The 19,082-nt window shown below is 46.1% G+C and overlaps 1 protein-coding gene across 7 annotated transcripts in view; it reads right to left on the bottom strand.

Annotated features, from left to right (window-relative positions):
* The window catches only part of Foxn3 (forkhead box N3), a 368,012-nt gene that overhangs the window by 199,209 nt on the left and 149,721 nt on the right, over window positions 1-19,082 (bottom strand). For 3 of the 7 annotated variants that reach the window (XM_027419620.2, XM_027419625.2, XM_035445696.1), the window contains exons 1-2: window positions 8,958-9,099; window positions 4,708-5,264 (exon numbers count right to left, since the gene is read on the bottom strand). In XM_027419620.2, coding sequence (XP_027275421.1) covers window positions 4,708-5,250 — 543 coding nt within the window. In that variant the 5' untranslated portion in view covers window positions 5,251-5,264; window positions 8,958-9,099. Of the gene's footprint in view, window positions 1-4,707; window positions 5,265-7,554; window positions 8,045-8,073; window positions 8,262-8,957; window positions 9,100-19,082 lie in introns of those variants that run through there. The other 4 variants (XM_027419626.2, XM_027419623.2, XM_027419624.2 and 1 more) reach the window with 4 other exon arrangements.

Below are 19,082 nucleotides of genomic sequence, written 5' to 3'. Positions count from 1 at the left end.
ACATTTTGTTTGTGCTTGAAGAAATAAAGCTTGCCTAAAGATCAGAGTGCGGAGCTAGCCACTAGTTAGCCACAGACAGGAGGCAGTGGTGGCATAAACCTTTAATCCCAGTACTTGGGAGTCACTTACCTTTAACCCTAGCACTAGGGAGGTGGGGACAAGAGTGGCAAGGCTGTGTGGAGACGAATATAAGGTGGGAGGAGACAGGAGCTCAGTCTGAGGATTCCTAGAGACAGCATTCAGTCTGAGGGTTTGCAGGGACAGGATCGCGCCTTTGGTCTGAGGATTCGGTAGAGGTAAGAACTAGCTGCTCTGCTTCTCTGATCTTAAAGCATTAATCCTTATATCTGACTCCGGGTTTTTGTTATTAAAACCAATTAGAATTCTCGCTACACGATCTAATGAAAGAAAGAGAGAAAAGGAATTGGGGGGGGAGCACTTCAGCAAACAAAATCTCAAGAACCTCTTCCTAGACAAACACAGTATTCATTAGCTCTTGATACGTTGCCAATGAATTCAGGTAGTGGGTCTACAGTGCCTCAGACATTGAAGACCCCAGGGCTGAACAGCGCTGAGCCACTTCCAGTGGCTGCTTCTACACACAAGAAAATTGAGGCACCAACATGTCCAGGTCCTGCCAACCACCAACACCAGAATCTGAGTCCTGCTCCCTACCCAGTCCCAGTTCAGCTATGCCATGCAGCCACCTCTACAGGCCAAAACTGTGTTCAAAGCAGCCAGCCTCATATGTAATAAGCACACTGTGTACTCTGTTTCCTTTATAAACCTTCTGGCAACAACAGTATTTTCTGTTAAAACAGCAAGAAGGGAAATAAATAAAAAGCATGAAAATAGAAACACACATACCTGCTCCATTCTAATCCAGTCTATAAAAATTAACTGTGTTTTCACTTCTCGTTTTCAAGTCCCCAGAGAAATCGGCACGTGCTAAATACAAGTCCTGAGACTTGTTTCGAGAAGGAGGGGAAAAAAAAAAAAAAAAAAAAAAAAACATGATCCCAGACTTTAAAAAACAAAAAAAAATGACCTTGATTGATCTGAGCAAACACCCACTGATAACCTGGTAGGATGAAAGACAGCTATGGCAGTTCACAGAATAGGGACCATCTGACCCATGGGAGCCAGGCAGAATCCTCAAAGCAAGTTAAGCAGTCCCTCCTCAACACACTGGGTTCCCACAGAAGGGGCCTGGAAGTCAGCAGACAATCTCAGAACTCCTTCCCTCCCAGGGGATGGGGACAAATTCAAAGACACCACAAGGAGGCAGGCAGGATGTGAGACACTTTGAAGACCAAGGGATGGGAGTCTTTGAAACAGAAGGGAAGGAGAGGTGGGTGATGGCAGATGCATTTAATGCCAGCACTCAGGAGGCAGAGGCAGGTGGATCCCCGAGTTCCAGGAAAGCCAAGACTACACAGAGAAACCCTGTCTCAACAAAACAAAACAAAAACAAAAGCAAAAACAAAAGCAAAAAACAACAACAACAAAAAGGGAATGAAACAGTGAAGGGACAGGGTGCAATACATTCAAAAACAAACAAAAATCGGAACAAAACATCGCAACCAGCGTAACCATGCATGCATAAGCCATGTTGGGGTCCTAATTCAAACCTTGAACCATCTTGGATATTTGAATACCTGGTTTAGGTGACATTAAGATTTTCCAACTTGGGAGGGTAGTTGGGAGGCTGGGATGGGGGAATGAGGACTGGACAGGCATACTAGCACTGTGGCTATGTAACAAACAACAGATTAGTCTCCTATACACCAGAGTATATTGAAATAAAATGACTCACAATGTCAATTTCCTTCAAAGTACTTCAGCAGTAGCAACAGCAACAAAAATGAATAAAACCAGACAATTCTCATTAAGCGCTAACTCTAGACATGGATCATGGGGTGACAGGAGCACAAATTCTTATTATTCTATCCACTTCTGCCAGCTAAAAACGTCCATGATTAAACAACAACAACAAATTGAACCTGTCTTTTGAAGCACTTTGAGAGACAAAACAGTAGCCAAGCTGTATTTTCTCTTGACTTAATCGTGAGACAAGGTTCCTGATGAAATCTGAGCACTTAGGGTAGGAAAAAAAGAAAAAAAATCCTGTAATCCCAGCACTTGGGAAGTGGAGAGGCAAGAGGATCAGTTCAAGGTCACCCAAACCTAAGTATCAAGTTCAAGGCCAGCCTAGACTACTTACCGTCCTGCCTTAAAACAAACAAACAGACCAACCAGCAAAAGACCCTTCCCTAGATCAGGGACCTTTCCTATAACGCCCAGGCACCTTGAAGCCTCTCAACTACCAACTTTCTCAGTCCATCTCAAAACCAAATCTGCAGGGAGGAGCCTGGGAAATGGGAACAGTTTGAAGTGCTTTGGGTGACTGATGCAATCTCCCCTGTTCCTTCCTGCTCCAGGGGCCCAGCCAAACAGTTGTCCAGCAGGGTCTGTGTTCCAAGCCCTGAGGGACAAGGATCACTCAGGATTCAACATTCCCACTGCTATGCCAACCTTAAAACTCTGTTGTCCAGTTTCAAGAACATATCAAAAAATAAAAACAAACAAACAAAAAAGAAGGTGCCGTGACTAACTCCATGCATCAGACATGCCTGGCTTCCATCTCCACCTTCATCTGACGTGTTTCTCACCAACATTTGGGTGTGTTTAGACATTTGTGTTGAGGTTGAACCTACTGCCAAAGTAAAACTCCCTGGGAAGAAAACAAGTGTATCTACAGAGCCCAAGGGACTATCACTGGGCAATGTATCAGCAAGAATGCTTTCCCTTTTACTCAGCAAATCCAGGAGAAAACCCCCAGTCAACAGGCCAGGGCTGGGGCCCTGGCAGCAATGCTTATGCCTGACACTTGAACAGTCACCGGAGGCCTCCAGCTCACCCAAGGAAAGAGAAAAAAAGAGGAGGGAAAAAAACAACTCACAACTGTAGCTTTGTTTTAACAGCATCAAAACACAGAGAACAAACTTTCAGCCACAAATCTGACTGGCATTTGATCAGAAACATGCCAATACAGGTCAGCACCTGGGTTAGGAAGCCAGAACTAAACAATTCACAAGATTACCCATCTCGAATCCTTCAAAACACACCCTGTAACAGGTATCAGCGTTTGCCCATATGGATAGCCAACACTCCTGGAAAAAACGTGACTCCCAGAATCCTGTGTGAGACTGGGGGACGGTGGAATGGTGGAGGTGGAGGGGTTCAGTGGACCCTCCTGGTAAGCCCTGTGTACACCCTCCAGTGCTTGGGAGCAGGGCAGAATGATGTATACATAATCTTTGCAAGTCTCACTGCATACTTGGTCCTGTTTAACATCTCAGACTGCGCACTAGCTAAATTACTTTTATGTGCAGTGGTGTTATGTCAAACATGGAGACGCAGGCATGCTGTAACTTGCAGAAGGGATGACATGGCGCTAAAGGCCCTATTCACTGTTTCGTCAGTGGCATGCGGCTCTCGGGGCCTGGTGAGCACTTTCTTGTCCACATTCTAAGCCTAGAATTGATTGCCCAGGCTTTCCCTCTCAAGAAGTAACCTCTGCAAAGTGTTTAATGCCACAGCCTGGTTCTTGGAAGGAGAACAGTTTTTAAGTTTTTAAAATTATCTTAACGCATGGAACAGAGTCAAGTCCTGGGACTGGTCTCCAAACTGTTGGCCTGAGAAAAAGGAGAGACTAAGTTCCCAAGGATAACAGATTTCACTACATAAGCAGTATCTTGACCATCACAGATATACATAAAGCCAAGGACCCAGAAAAGAAGGCAGCCAGTGGATATATACATGAGCACACCCCTGACATCATCAGCATTGTGGCCAATGGCTCAGAAGTTAAGAGTGCCCACAATCTGCCCAAAGCAGCAGACCCAAGTTCAGTTCCCAGGACCCACACTGGATGACTCATGACCAACTATATACTGAGCACTAAGCATTTTAGACACCTCTGGTGTCTGAAAGCACCTACAATTATGTACATATATTCATACATATACACGCATGCATGCATGCACACACACAAATTAAAAATTAATTAAAAAAAAACTTCAAATGTTTTAAAGCCAGTCTCTAATGGGAACCTTAACCTAAGCCAGTACTTCATACTAGCAGAGTTTCCATGTTGCCAAACACTTAAGTATCCACTGGCTTTCAAAGAAGTCACCTGCACCTCCAGTCTGGCTGGTCTTAGAATAAGTATATTCAAATATCTTCCCAAAATGTACCATCTCCCATTTATTCCAGAAGACTAAGATGGAGCCATTTCCAATACTGAGAAAGAGTGCTTTTTCTCCAGCCTGTGATGGCAAATTTTCTTATACATAAACCCCTCCATTAATACACTATATCATGATACACAGACCTTTGAACTTTAAAACCAAACTGACCCAACCATGTGGAAGACGTGAAAACATTGGATTGGCAAACCTCAGTTGTGAGATTATGTGAAACCAGGGTACCTCTCAAGACACTGACCCCCAAGAACAAAAAGAACACATTAGCCAATACATTTAAGACAAAGGAAGTTTTTCACAACTATCTAACTCGTTAAATTATCCACTCATAACTTCGTCAGCATGGTGGCTATGCATTCATTTTAATGCTGAAAACTTTTAGGTTAAAGCAAAAATAAATAAATAAACTCAGTCCCAGATGACACAAGCAACAACGTACCTGACTCCTCTCTTTGTCCACTTTCTTGAAACACTTATTCAATGACAAATTATGTCTCACTGAGTTTTTCCACCCAGTAGGTGCATTAGCAAAATACGGAAAATGTTCCAAGATCCAGTTGTAGATATCCTTCACTGGCAGGCGCTTGGTCGGGGAGTCCTCGATGGCCATAAATATGAGGCAGCTAAAGGAATAAGGGGGCTTGCAGTTGGGGTTCTGCCTGGCATCATAGGGCATGTCCGAGTGGGCAGGGGATGGCGGAGTGTCATCATCCAGGTCCTGGACGGGACTGACACTCCTGAGGACCGACTCCCCAAAGCTCTTCAATAAGTTCTTGCTCTCATGCAGCCAGTTCAGGTTGGTCAGCTCTTCATCTTCCATGGTCCCCTCTTCTAATCTTATGTCAGGCAGAGGGAAGTCGAGGTCATCATCTTCCTGGAGGGCCTTGGAGAAACCGCTGCCTGGGTAACAGTGACTCAGTCCACTGGACACGCTGATTCCTGAGCTCTCGGGCTTCTTACTGGCAGGCATGACTGGACCCATTTACGTGAAGGCTCCTAAGAAGGACAGCAAAGAGAGGTGATGAGCTGGAGAAACTCAGAACAGAAAACAGCTCAGGTCCTACCTAACTCCTTCTCCCCCTATCTGGGTCTCACTTAACAAGGTGATGGCATCACAGGACTCCTACATAGGAGCCACACAAGCCCACCATACAGTTACACAATGAAGAAAAATGAGCCCAATATGTCAACAGCATGGTGACCTGATGAACCTTAAATGAAACAAAACTGAAAATATACGTGGAACTTTTGATGCGCAAATGACATCATAGGCGGCAACTTCTTGGGTCTACAGCTGCTCCCTGTGATCAGAAGAGAACTTATTACTTGGTGTCTCTGATCCTCTATTATAATGCACACACACACATCCATAGCATGCAAATTTCTTTAAAGACGGAAAATAAGCACAACAAAATAAGTGTAATATACAATTACTGTGGCTTTGTATTACCGCTCTCATTGCTTATCCTCCTCAAAAAGAAAAATATAAATAAATAAATGCCAGGCCTGAAGGTGCTCACTCAACTGCTCTCATTGCTTATCCTCCTCAAAAAGAAAAATATAAATAAATAAATGCCAGGCCTGAAGGTGCTCACTCAACTGTAATCCTAGCACACCGGTCATTCCAGCATTCTGGAGGCTGTGGCTGAAAGACTGAGTGTTCAAGGCCAAGCTGGGCCAGTCTGGAAAAAAAAGAAGAAAGTGCTGACAAGATGGCTTAGCAGGTAAATGCACTTGGTGCTGAGCCTGATGGCTTGAGTTTGATTCCCCAGACCTACATGATGCAGAGAGAATCACTAGCAATTTGTCCTCTGAGCTCCACATGTGCGCTGTGGCAATCATACACACCCATATAGACATACAGACATATATGTGTGCACATTTATGCATGTGTGTTCACATATATGTGATAAATAAATGAAATATTTTCTATGTAAGGAAAAATAATAGAGATGGGAGGGAAAGCAAGAAGAGTTACTTCCAATCCCATAAAAAGACCCACAAAAGGGACTTGGAGATAAAACTGTAACCAGAAGCCACTGATTTGAATGTTTGGTTTTATTTTGTCACACACACACACACACACACACACACACACACACACACACACACACACACACAATCATAAGGAAAAAACTGCAACTTTAAGTACATTTGACAATTGAAAATGAGAACAAGGAATTCTTCAGACTACAATTTGAGGAAGTACATTCAATTTAAGGACATCACACCTAGAGAGAAAAAGCATGTAACCTCAGGCACTACAAAAACAAATGGGAATGAAAGGTATGCCATTAACTAGAACCAGAAAATAAAGTTGAGAGGGCAACTAGAAACTTCAAAACAGGAAGGCAAAATCAACAGAAACTGTAAAAGATTGTCTCCCCCAACCATCAGTATCCACTGCTCTTATCAGTGACCTAGAACAGAGAGTAAAACAGTATCTGACAAGAAAAATACAAGGACATAGCAGTGTCACAAATAGAATAACCCCTACAGACACAACCCTCTGGTACACAACACAAGATAAAAAGGACAATGGGTCTTTTACTTGATGTGTGCAGAGCTGAAACTCATACTTAGTCAGAGAACATCTCTTTTTTAGCTCAGTGAGGAGCTAAAGCAATGCACCTAGAAGAATTAATACACCGAAGGTAAACAAATGGTCATTGCAAGCCTCTAAATATCCATTAACACAGCATTTAAAACAAGCACTGTTTCAGCACAGGAAGTTCTAGAATTCAATTCTAGAAAGCATGGTGCAGAGCTCCAAACAACCAGGCAAGGTGCCAGAATGCTGCAGCACTTTCCCACCAGGTGGACAGAGGTGCAAGAGGAGAAAATCTCCAAGGGGCCAGCCCGACTCAGGCAGGGCAGTCCAGGAGCATCCAGTTTATCCAAGGAAATCTCTCTGTGTCAAAGGAGGGAGCCAAGCTGTGTTATAGAAAAAAAATGGCAGCTTGTATCTCCAGAATTGGGGATATGACTGAATCCAGCCTGATACTGCTTTTAACTTCCTTATGAAGAAATCAGGGCCAGTTTGTCTCAAAGTTTCCTCCGATCCCCCTAGGAAAGCTCTAACTGCCAGCATATCCACACACAAGAAAACTACCCAGCCACTGAAGTCAACTTTAGCCCCAAATGAAAGTTTTATGTCTCCTGAGCTTCCAAACGGGAAAATTATATCATGGCTGACAGTAATTTAATTGCACTGTTGCTATGACAACATACTGCTCTCTTTCTTTTTAATTTGCTTATTTGTCAGCAGCTTCCCAAAGGAACTTACATGCTATTCTCCATGTTTTCTTTTGTTTTCAACAAACACGGCCAGCAACGTGGTCCTTGAACGCCAATGCCAAGAAGAGCTGATCTGAAGGGTCCCTAACCCCTGGATTATTTGTTTCCCCAAACTCTCCATTAAACTGCATTCCCTGTAAATCCTGCTCTTTGAAACAGTATGGACGGCTCCTGACCACTGTACTTCTACGTTACAACAAAACAAACAATCCCCAGCCCAGAAACCACAGCTGAGGAGTTTTCCGTTATTATGCCCTAACTACAAAATTTTCCAAATCTCTTTTCCCTTCTTTTTCTTCTCTTAGAGACGTGGAGGACAGTGTGAGCCTGCAGTCAAGCAAATGTTTTTAATCTGCTAATAGCGTTACTTTGAATAGTTTATCCACCGCTGACCGCCTTAAAAATCTCAAGTTATTGGTTACGTCTCACACACCCTCCCATTTTTTATGACTTCCTGTGTTTTATCTTCCTTTCTTTCAATGCAGAAAAATGGAGCAGGGAAGCTTACGGTTTTTTGCTAATAGCAGAACGTCTCCAAATAACTGACAATGCCATTATGGCCCAGGTCTGAAGAGATGTTAGTGGTGAACTTTTTAAAAAGTTGAGAAATCTTCCTCAACCGAAGCTGGGCAGTCTCGAGTTTGGGGGACCGGGAACCTCCCCCTCCTTGCGCGCGCACACACGCACGCGCTCCACTCCCTTTTACTGTACTTGTCAAAAACATTTCAAGGGGACCAACGGGAGCAGCGATTGGCTAGGCCCCGCGTCAATCAGCGGCGTTGCCAGGCAACGAGAAAACTGCTCTTCTCCGCGTACACAGGGCAATTGGGAGCTCGCATACCTTCACTGCCGGTCAGATGTCATAAACCTTTTATTGGCCGCAGCGTGGCGAGCCTAAAAACAAATCAATAAGTGCCCACCGCCCCCCACAACTCACGGGGGCCCCAAAAAGACTTGCAAAGAATCGGGGTGCAAAGGACTAGGGCCCCGCGGGTCTCGGGATGCTCGCGGCCGGTGCTGAGCGTGCTCGGCTAGGGAGGGGATCTTTGTTAGGCGCCTGTTCGCGGTCTTGGGGTCTCCAGTTGATCTGCACCCTCTGACCGACCCGGATTGCTAGGGATGCCCGCTCCGCAGACAATACCAACTCTGTCGCTCTCCGGGTCTGTGGGGAAACCGAGGCACGAGAAGCAGCCAGCTCGTCGGGGCAGGAAACTCCTAGCCGGGCAACTTCCAGGCTCAGGACTGGGGGGGAGGGGGGATCCCCCACTTGGGGACCAGCTTGGCCCGCACCCCGCACTGTGAGCCCAGTCCTGACCGCTGCGGGCCACCGCGACGGCTCTCCGGCGAGGACCCCAGCCTGGGCGGCGCGGGAGGGCGCGGGCACGGACTCACCTGGCCAAGCGCGGCGCGGGGCCGCCGCTGCCTTCAGTGCAGCCGACAAAGTTTCGCGGGCGCCCAGCGGGCATCGCTCGGGGCCCCGCTGCGGACGCTCGAACCCTGGGCGGGCGGCGGGGGGCGGCCGCGGATGCGGACGGCAGGGGTGCGGGGGGGCGGCGCGGCATGGGCCCCGAGCGAGCGTCCGCGGGCGCCGCGTCCTCCCGCCGGCCCCGCCGCTCTCCACGCCCCGTCCCGCCTCCCGCTCGCCTCCGCTGCGGCGCGTCGGGGCCGGGGCGCGCCGAGCGGCGAGAAATTGTTTCCACTGCAAACAAAAAAAGGCGACACATGACCAGGCAGGAGGAGGGGAAGCGCGGGGAGGGAGGGGCGGAGAGAGCGGGAGAGACGGAAAACGTGGGCCGGGCGACCCCAGGCTGCGGCGCGGGCCCTTAGGGAGGCCCTTCGGCCAGGCTGGGCCCCTGGGCTCCTCTGCGGCACCCGGGGACCCAGGGGAGTCGGGCAGGTGGCGCGTGGCTGGCCCCCTCCCCTGCTTCGGGCCACATGAGCGGTGCTGCGCAGCTGGCAACGTGTCGCCGCAGCGCTTTTACCCCGGCCGCCTGCCTTACAAGGCTCGAAAGTAAAAATAAAAAGAATTACGACGCGAGCGAGGCTTCTGAGGGTGAGGAGGGATGATTCCACTTCTCTCCAACTACTACTGCGGCACTCCCGAGGCGGGTCCAGTCCTCCTTCACCACGCACCTCCTGCGGGGGACGAAAAACTGATCCCCAGCCTCTAGCTTAGGTTTCTGGGCTGTGGAGGACGGGAGGATGGCCGCCACCACGGAGGGAGAGGTGCACCCCAAATGCAACATCAATGGGTTCTCCCCCGATGGGTTGCGCTAAGGGCCCCATCCGGCTTCCACATCTGGAAGGAAAACAAGTCTCCCCTCCTTCACGTTTTGATCGTCATAAATTAAAATGATAATTTGCCAACACCCCACCCCCGCCCCCGCCTCGGGAATGGCACGGCCACTTCTCCCAGTCTCCAGGCACCTCCAGAGAATGGCCACCCACTGCTAGAGGCACACCAGCCGGCAGCCTTTGGAGAGGATGAAAGCAGAGTCCAACAGGACACCCTGCTGGTGACATAAATAAAAATAGGATTTCGCACCACTCCCAGGTAGCTAGGCGAGCAGGTTCTGCAAAGAGAAGCCCCAGAGCCATCCTCCCACGCCCACCTGAACAGTGGACAGCTATGATGAGCGATCTGTGTGATCTGGGCTACAAACCCTCCAGCCGGGCAGTAACTTTTAACCTAACCAGACCAGGGACAGGAGGGGAGAAAGGTGAGAGAAATAAGACATGCTTCTGAGAAGTTTTTGTTTAAAAAAAATAAATAAGAAAACCTGAACAATTTGAGATTCAATCCCCCACTTAACTAACTTCAGGACTGGGTAGGTGGCAGGCAACCTTCAGCAATTAAGACTCACTGAGACTACTTGCCAGCGACTACAAGACTCAGAAGCCCAAGGTAGCCTGAGGTCATCCAGCCCCACCTCCATGTTATTGAGCACATAACGTGACTAAGCAGAAGGTACCCCGTGGCGGACATATTAGATCATCTCTGGAGTCCCACACCAGCAATTCTAAGGACCAACACTGGTAACCACAGGCAGGACAAGAAAAGGTCAGTCACCTGTGGCTCAGCTACAGCGGGCCCCAGGTCACTTGACAGTGTTTAATCTCCACCAGAGGAATCAGGTTGGAGCTGACCTTAGGGAAGTTGTACTCTTCAGGCTCATCAGCTGCTGGCCTTGCTCAGCCTCCCAACCCCTCTCACTCTAGCTAGGCATCTCTACATTTATTGGGCATAGTACATTATTTTCTCCCTGCCCTTCTTCCTATATCCAAAAAGCAGGATGGGAGCCCAAGGTGATTATGTCCAAACCATGTCATGCTTAAAATTCAGTGCCAACTGGTCGTGGCAAATGAACAAAATTTTAAACAAACAACTAGTTTAGGCTCTCAGAAGCCATCAATGGAGGGTGGAGCACAGTGAGTGAGGCAAGCTGCCTCTAATGAGCCTGTCTTGGCTTTCTTTCCTCTCCCTCTGAGGGCTTTTTTTTTTTTTTTTCCTTTTTTCTGTATCTTATATTCACAAACCTGAGTTACTTGTTTGGAGAAATTCATGAGAACCACCTGGGAAGCCACTCTTAAGTCCTAATATCCTTAGATGGTGTCCTACAACCTCTAATTCAGGCAGGAGACAAAAGGCACAACGAGAAGATTTATCAAGTTATGACTTATTTGCAGAGGAGACAGTTTCTCTGTGTAGCTCTGGTTGTCCTGGAACTCACTCTGTAGACCAGGCTGACCTCAAACTCACAGAGATCCACCTGTCTCTGCCTCCCAAGTGCTGGGATTAAAGGTGTGGACTACCATCGCCCAGCAAATTTTATTTATTTATGTATGTTTTATATAAATTGAGTGCTCTGTCTGCATGTGTGCCTGCATGCCAGAAGAGGCAATCAGATCCCATTATAGATGGTTGTGAGTCACTCTGTGGTTGTTGGGAATTGAACTCAGGACCTCTGGAAGAGCAGCCAGTGCCCTTAACCTCTGAGCCATCTCTCCAGCCCCATAACCTGATTTGTTAATTTCTCTTTTCCATTACAGATGTGCTAAGAGATGTCAGGTGGCACTGTTCAAAAGAGAGTGGTGCAGGGGCCACACAGGTCTGCCTGCTGTTGATGGAAAATGGACCCAACCAGACCTTTGTTGTAAGCCAGAGAGAACTTAGTGTGCCCTGTTCCAACTAAGATTCCACAGAACCCTGGCTCTGGGATATGTATCCTTGACATTAGTATGCAGGGGCCAAATTCCTTTAGGAATAGCCTCATGCTCAATTTTCCTCATGTGTTTTCCAAATATACCCAGATATCTTGGGTGCCAAGAAATCTCAGGCAGGCCAGATAATTTAAACTATTGTTTCATATAGCTACTTGACAGCAGAATCCTATCAATGACCTAGAACTCACTTAGGAAAACATTTATTTTCTGAATGGGGGCTTGACAGGACCTCGCCCGAACCTCTCCTGAACATGAGCTGGTGAACCAGAAGACCTGTATTCTAGAACAGCCAGTCCCAGTCAGTATGGACCTCAGTTCCTCCTTCATAGTTCTTAACAGAATAGCTGTCAGTCTCCCTCAAAGCAGGACAACTAAGCAGATACAAGGGACACCTTGCTGTAGGTTGCAAAGACCTGAGGCAGCCTGGAAAGACGGCCCTCTGTTCCAGGGTACGTGCAACTGATTCTAGTAAAAAGCACATATGAGAGGGAGCCGAGGGCGGGCAGGCAGTGCAGCCTGCTACATGGAAGAGGACGGGGCGAGCCAACAGGTAATTTCTCTTTCTTCTCCCTCCCTCTGGTACAAGGTATTTCTTGTTTGTCTTCAGTACATTTACTCCCTGCAAGTTGCCTTGCTTAAGGTCACACACAGCTGCCCAGCGATAGTCCTTGAAGCCTTGTGGTTTCTAGCACCTACCACCAGCAGACCATCCAAAAATTCTGTTATCCAGTCTAAATTCCCAGAGAAATAATCTGAGTCATTCATTCCTCTGCACCGCTCCCCCCAGGAGAGGCAAAACATGTGGTAGACTACCTGATACAACAGGCTTGGGGAGAGGAGGGCAGGTAACTTTGTAAGAGGAGCTCTAATAAATAAGGCTGGAGTTTGACCTGCCAAGATGGAGAAGGAGTGCCCTAAACCTGAGTTGTTTGCCTGGAGAAGTCCTTAAGAACTATCTGGGAAGCCACTCCTTAAAAATCCCAGGATCCTTAGAAAGATTGGGTCCTAACATATACATCAAGAAAGCCCTCATGCAAGCCTGGAGGTGGTAGTGCACGCCTATAATCCTAGCACTAGGGAGGCAGAGGTAGGCAGATCTCTGTGAGTTCGAGGCCATCCTGGTCTACAGAGTGAGTTCCAGGCCAGTCAAGGCTACAAAGAGAGACCCTGTCTAGAAAAATCGGAAAAGAAAACACCCCCCATGGAATGATTGCACAGACAAGTGGACAACCTCTACTCCAGGTAGGGAGTTGTAAAAGGTGCAAACAGATTTATGGAGTATGACTTGATTGTATTCAAAATGCTCTTGTTTGTTGAACAAATATTTACCGAGCACTGGGTTAGGTGCCAGGGGGCCAAAGTCTTGTTCCTACAGGGTTTATATATTTGGAAAAGGTGTGGAAGCATCTTAACAAAACTCATGGAATACCAGTGGGTTTCTTTCACACTCTGTCCTCAGAGCAAGGGACAGGCATAGGGATTGTACAACCCAGAAGATGCATTATCAGAGAAATGGCATGTCAAAGATGAATGGGATGTTGAATACAGCATGACTTTTTGGAGGAGGAAGAAGAAAAGAGAAGAGCTCAGAAATCAGTGACCATTCACACAAAAGGCAGTGCAGGAGCTAAGAGCGTAGCTCAGTGTTGCAGCACATGTTAACATACATACATACAGTCCTGTATGTTAACATACATACAGCCCTGGGTTCCATCCCCAGCCCCCGAAACAAACAAAGGGATGAAGACAACTTTGTAAAAATACATTTTACAAATTTAGGAAGGGGGATGGAGAGATGGTTCAGCAGTTAGGAGGAGCACTTGCTACTCTTGCAGAAGACTTGGGTTCAGTTCCTAGCACCTGATCAGGCAGCACACAACTGCCTATAATTCTAGTTCCAGGGGATCCAATACCCTCTACTGGCCTCCATGCATTTACTCAAACACACGCACGCACGCACGCACGCACACATGAAGTGAATAAATCTTTTTTGTTGTTGTTTTTGTTTGTTTTGGTTTTTGAGACAGGGTTTCTCTATAGCTTTGGAGCTAGTCCTGAACTTTCTCTGTAGACCAGGCTGGCCTCGAACTCACAGAAATCTGCCTGCCTCTGCCTCTGCCTCTGCCTCCTGAGTGCTAGGAATAAAGGTGTGCTCCACCACTGCCTGGCAAATCTTTTTTTTTTTTTTTTTAATTGGGGGAAAATACTAAGTTAGTGGTTCCCTCTGAGAACAAGCTATTTGGGGTTCTGTGATTCTTTTATACTTGCATTTTCTGTTTTCTCGAAGGAATACCCTCACATTTGGAGTGTTCTATGCCTCCTACCAAAGCAGCGCTCCTGGTATTCAAATGTGCATCAGAATTACCTAGAGGGCTAATTTAAATGCTGCCAACTGTTTCCCCACACCCATTTCTGGTTCCAGAGGTCTAGGCTAGACCTGAGATTTTGCATATCTAAAAAGCACTGTGGGCCTAAGAACCATACTTTTAGAACTGTATTATGAGATTGAATTCCAGAAGAATCTACCAGACTTAGGGGGAAAAAAAACAGATAAAAGTCACCAAAAGACCAGGAAGGTTTATCCTATGAGTATGAGTATGAGTATGAGTATGAGTATGAGTATGAGGGCACAGGTAAAGACAATCCCTTAGTCGTGTCTTGGCCACAACAGGAGTACACTGTTCATGATTGCCAAAAAAAGCTCACTTTTCCTCTTGTTTAGAGAAGAGAGCCCCTCAGCTGGATGGCCTGGAAGTTCCTAGGTGAAGTGGAAGACTTGGTCAGCATTTGTCATCTTCTGTGCATTCCCTCATGTGTTTACCAGGCAGAGCCTCCAGGGTGGAGCCTGGGAAAGGCTTCTTAGTATTTCTTCAGCAGGGAGTAGGCCAGGGTGTTAAGCTGAAGGAGAAAGGAGGGGTGAGGGATAAGGGAAAGTACAGGTGATGGGTGGAGTGAGATTCATTAGCTCAGGCTCCTCGGCCAACCCTGAGCCTATGAAGTCACCTGCTAGAGGCAAAAGGGAAGTATGTATGAAAGCGCTCTACTCCTCTGTAACCACGAACAAAATGGTAAGCTAATGGTCCAGAAACCAGGTCCAGTCAATTCACTCAGCCAACAAGGATTTGCTTTCCATACTATCAACTCCAGCGCGTAGCTGACTGAAGAGGACTTGAAAGAGATCCCAGGGAGAATAAATGTGGCACCAGCCATAAAGGACAGGAGGCGACCAAGTGGACATTCTCTTACAGTATTTTTCTTATTATGTTACTTTATGTACATGGATATTATGTCTGCATGTGTGTCTTCATATCACCTGTATGCCTAGTACCTTCGGAATTCAGAAGACCTTGGATCCCCTGGAACTGGAGTGATAGGTGGTCATGAGCTGCCATGTGGGTGCTTAGAACCAAAGCTGGGTCCTCTGCAAGAGCCCCCAGCCCTCCTAACTACTGAGACATCCCTATAGCTCACTGGAGAGCATATATGAAGCAACCATAAATATACAAGCATACCAAGCCTAAAGTCAAGACCACATCAGTGCGGCCAAACAGACACATGCTAGGACTAACCAGCTAGATAACCCCAGGCCAGCGACAGAACTATTCTCCCTCTATCTAGTTTCCTTTTCTTAAAAAAAAAAAAAAAGAAATGAAATTAGGGGGAGGTTGACAGCTAGCGAAAGGGCCTGCCATAAAAGCCTGACAACCCAAGTTAGATCCCCAGAATGCACAGTGGTAGGGGAGAACTAGGTGTTGTCCTCTGACCTTCTCACACACACACACACACACCCTACACCCCACATTCCACACACGCACATACACACACACTAGACACCACATACCACACTACACACACACACACACACACACACACACACACACACACATCCTATACCCCACACTCCACACACGCACATACACACACACCCAACACCACATACCACACACACATACACACACACAACCTACACCACACACCACAAAACTCAGTAGCATACATGCAAACAATTAATAATAATAAATTTAAAGGGGAAATGGGATTATAATAACTAATTACATTAGCCAGCTTTGGGTCATTATTACAGAATGCCTGGCATGAGTAACATAAAGAAAAAAAGGTATTTTTTGGCTCATAGCTTTGAAGGCTCCTACCCATCAGTGGCCATGTTGTCTTGGGCGCAAGGTGAGGTACACATCATGGCCAGGATATGTGCTAGGACAAAGTTAACACCTCATGACTGGAAACTAAAGAGAAAGTGGACGGTCACAAGACCCCACAATCCTCCTAGAGACATGCAGCTAATGATCCAGACATCCCACTAGGCCCCACATCTTCAAGGCTCCACCTCCTAATAGGACCCTCTCCCTAGGGACCAAGCTGTAATACATGGGCCTTTGGGGGATGCCCAGCATCCAATCTGTAGCAGCCTTCCATTGAGTCATGATGATGATGAAATGAATTAATATTTGTAAGGAATGTAAAATGGAACCCAGGCATGTAGTACAGGATTTTGGTTAAGTAAATAAATCAAAAGAAAGATTTAGTTTGCACACTGACATATTTGCATAACAACTTATAATTTGTAAGCTATATCATGGATTGTAAAAGAAAAAAAAGTAAATATTTGCTATATATAAAAAGAGGAAACTGGGTGTGATGGTGCATGCCTATAATGCCAGCACTCTAGAAGTGAAGGTAGACAGATCAGGGACTAAAGGGCATTCCAGACAACATAGGGAGGTTAAGGCTACATGAGCTTCTCTAACAAAGGGGGAGCTAATATTTATATATGCAAAAGTATAAATGCTGTATGTGATCATACATTTTTCTTTTTAAACCAGGTCCGGCATATAGACTGGCCTAAGATTCATGATCCTTCTGCCTCAGTCTTCCAAAGACCGGGATTACAGGTATGTGCTACCATACATGGCTCAATGTATTTAATTTGCAACTCTCTCATAACTTAAAGAGAAAAAAAAAAAACTCATCTTAATCAAAAGGGCCAATTCATAAAAAGAAAAGAAAAACAACAATGGTAACATCCCCATAAAGAACTCAATTTCAGTGAAGTCAAAGAAAAACACATTAAAGATAGCAATTATAATAGCCCATCTGTCAGACTGACCCTCACTTAAAAGTGTAAAACAGCGGTGCAGATGATGATAGGAAGGTGGCCTCAGACAAGTGCAGGACCGGTCCACCTTAAAAAAAAAAAAAGAATTAAAATGTGTTTGCTGAGCCCTGTCATTGATCCTAGATCACCAACTGATACTGATTTTTCTTATCTACCAGACTTCCTAACCCTGAAGCAGTAAATTCCAGGAAAGCAGGAGTCGAACCTGCAGTACTCTGAGATGTACATGCAAGTTTATGCCAGGAGGTCTCAAGCACAGGCACCAACAGAGATAACCCAAAGGCTCCCCACAAGTCATCCAAAAAGGGTTTTCTTTTTGTTGTTGTTGTTGTTTTCGAGACAGGGTTTCTCTGTGGCTTTGGAGCATGTCCTGGAACTAGCTCTTGTAGACCAGGCTGGTCTGGAACTCGCAGAGATCCACCTGCCTCTCTGCCTCCCGAGTGCTGGGATTAAAGGCGAGCGCCTCCACTGTCCGGCTCCGAAAAGGGTTTTCAAAGACAGTGTTTAAAATCATGAAAAGTGCCTGGCAACGATGGCACAAGCCTTTAATCCTAGAGGCAGGTGAATCTCTATGCGTTCTGGACTAGCCTGGTCCATAGAGCAGGTTTCAGGATAGCCAAAGCTACACAGAGAAACCCTATCTTGAAAAACCAAAACTGAAAAAGAAAAAAATCATGAAGACTTAGAAATTGTGGAAATAAGAGGCTAGAGACATAGTATTAAACCATAAGCCAGCCCAGCCCTATGACCCCTTCGTTCCCTTATATTTTCATTTTCCTGGTATTTTTAAACAGTTGTTAAAGACTTTCCCTTTCCTTAATGAGTTTCACACTCTCATAGACTATGTAAAACAATTTACCAAGAGTTCATAATGTAAGAGTTGAAGGGTGTAAACATGTTGGCAAAGCTTTTCACAAAAGTAAAGTATTTCATGACCTTTTCAATGGGGAAGGTAATGAAATGATCCCATTTTAAAGAGCTAGCACTAGGAGCCAATGGAATTGCTACCTATTATAAGCCTTGCATTCTGAGAAATGAAGTCTGTCTACCCTCCAAGGCTGAGGTTAAGCCTTTTGAGCAGCAAACTTTCTCTGTGAAGATACAAGAATTCCAAACACTTGTTCATCTGTTGGAAAGGACAACATCTACTTGCAGGATTCTTCTACAATTTTTGCTGTTGTTATTAAAAGAGGTGAGATGTGTTTCTCGTCCCCACCCCCCAAACCTAGGGAACTCTGTACAAGCTGAAGCACACTGAAAGAGTGGGACAGTGGCTTCTCCTACCCTTCTGGGGACACTGCCTACAAGTGAGAGCTTGCCCTGTAGGAGACTGTCAATCTTTTTTTTTTTTTTGAGACAGGGTTTCTCTGTGTAGCTTTGGAGCCTATCATGGCACTCGTTCTGGAGACCAGGCGGGCCTTGAACTCACAGAGATCCGCCTGCCTCTGCCTCCCAAGTGCTGGGATTAAAGGCGTGCGCCACCAACGCCCGGCGAGACTGTCAATCTTAAGGTTTTGAACCACATTTATCTACTGTTCATTCTCCTCTTTGTGAACATGCTGATATATAAAGTATAAGCCAGAAGATAAAGTGGGAAATACCCTTGAATTAATCGGTACAGGAGACCACTTCCTGATATAACACCAGTAGCATAGACACTGAGATCAACAATTAATAAATGGGACCTCCTGAAACTGAGAAGTTTCTGTAAGGCAAAGGACACAGTCAGCAAGACAAAACAACAGCCCACAGACTGGGAAAAGATATTCACCAACCCCACATCTGACAGAGGGCTGATATCCAAAATATACAAAGAACTCAAGAAGCTAGTCTCCAAAACACCAAACAATCCAATTAAAAATTGGGGTACAGAACTAAATAGACAATTGTCAATAGAGGAATCTAAAATGGCTGAAAGACACATAAGAAAGTGTTCAACATCCTTAGCCATCAGGGAAATGCAAATCAAACCAACTCTGAGATACCATCTTACTCCTGTCAGAATGGCTAAAATCAAAAACACCAATGACAGTTTATGCTGGAGAGGATGCGGAGAAAGAGGAACACTCCTCTACTCCTGGTGCCAGCTTGTACAGCCACTGTGGAAATCAGTATGGCGACTCCTCAAGAAAATGGGAATGAGTCTACCACAAGATCCA

This window comes from Cricetulus griseus, chromosome 5, assembly GCF_003668045.3.
Source record: "Cricetulus griseus strain 17A/GY chromosome 5, alternate assembly CriGri-PICRH-1.0, whole genome shotgun sequence".
NCBI classification, from domain to species: domain Eukaryota; kingdom Metazoa; phylum Chordata; class Mammalia; order Rodentia; family Cricetidae; genus Cricetulus; species Cricetulus griseus.
This window is presented reverse-complemented; position numbering and strand designations above follow the sequence as displayed.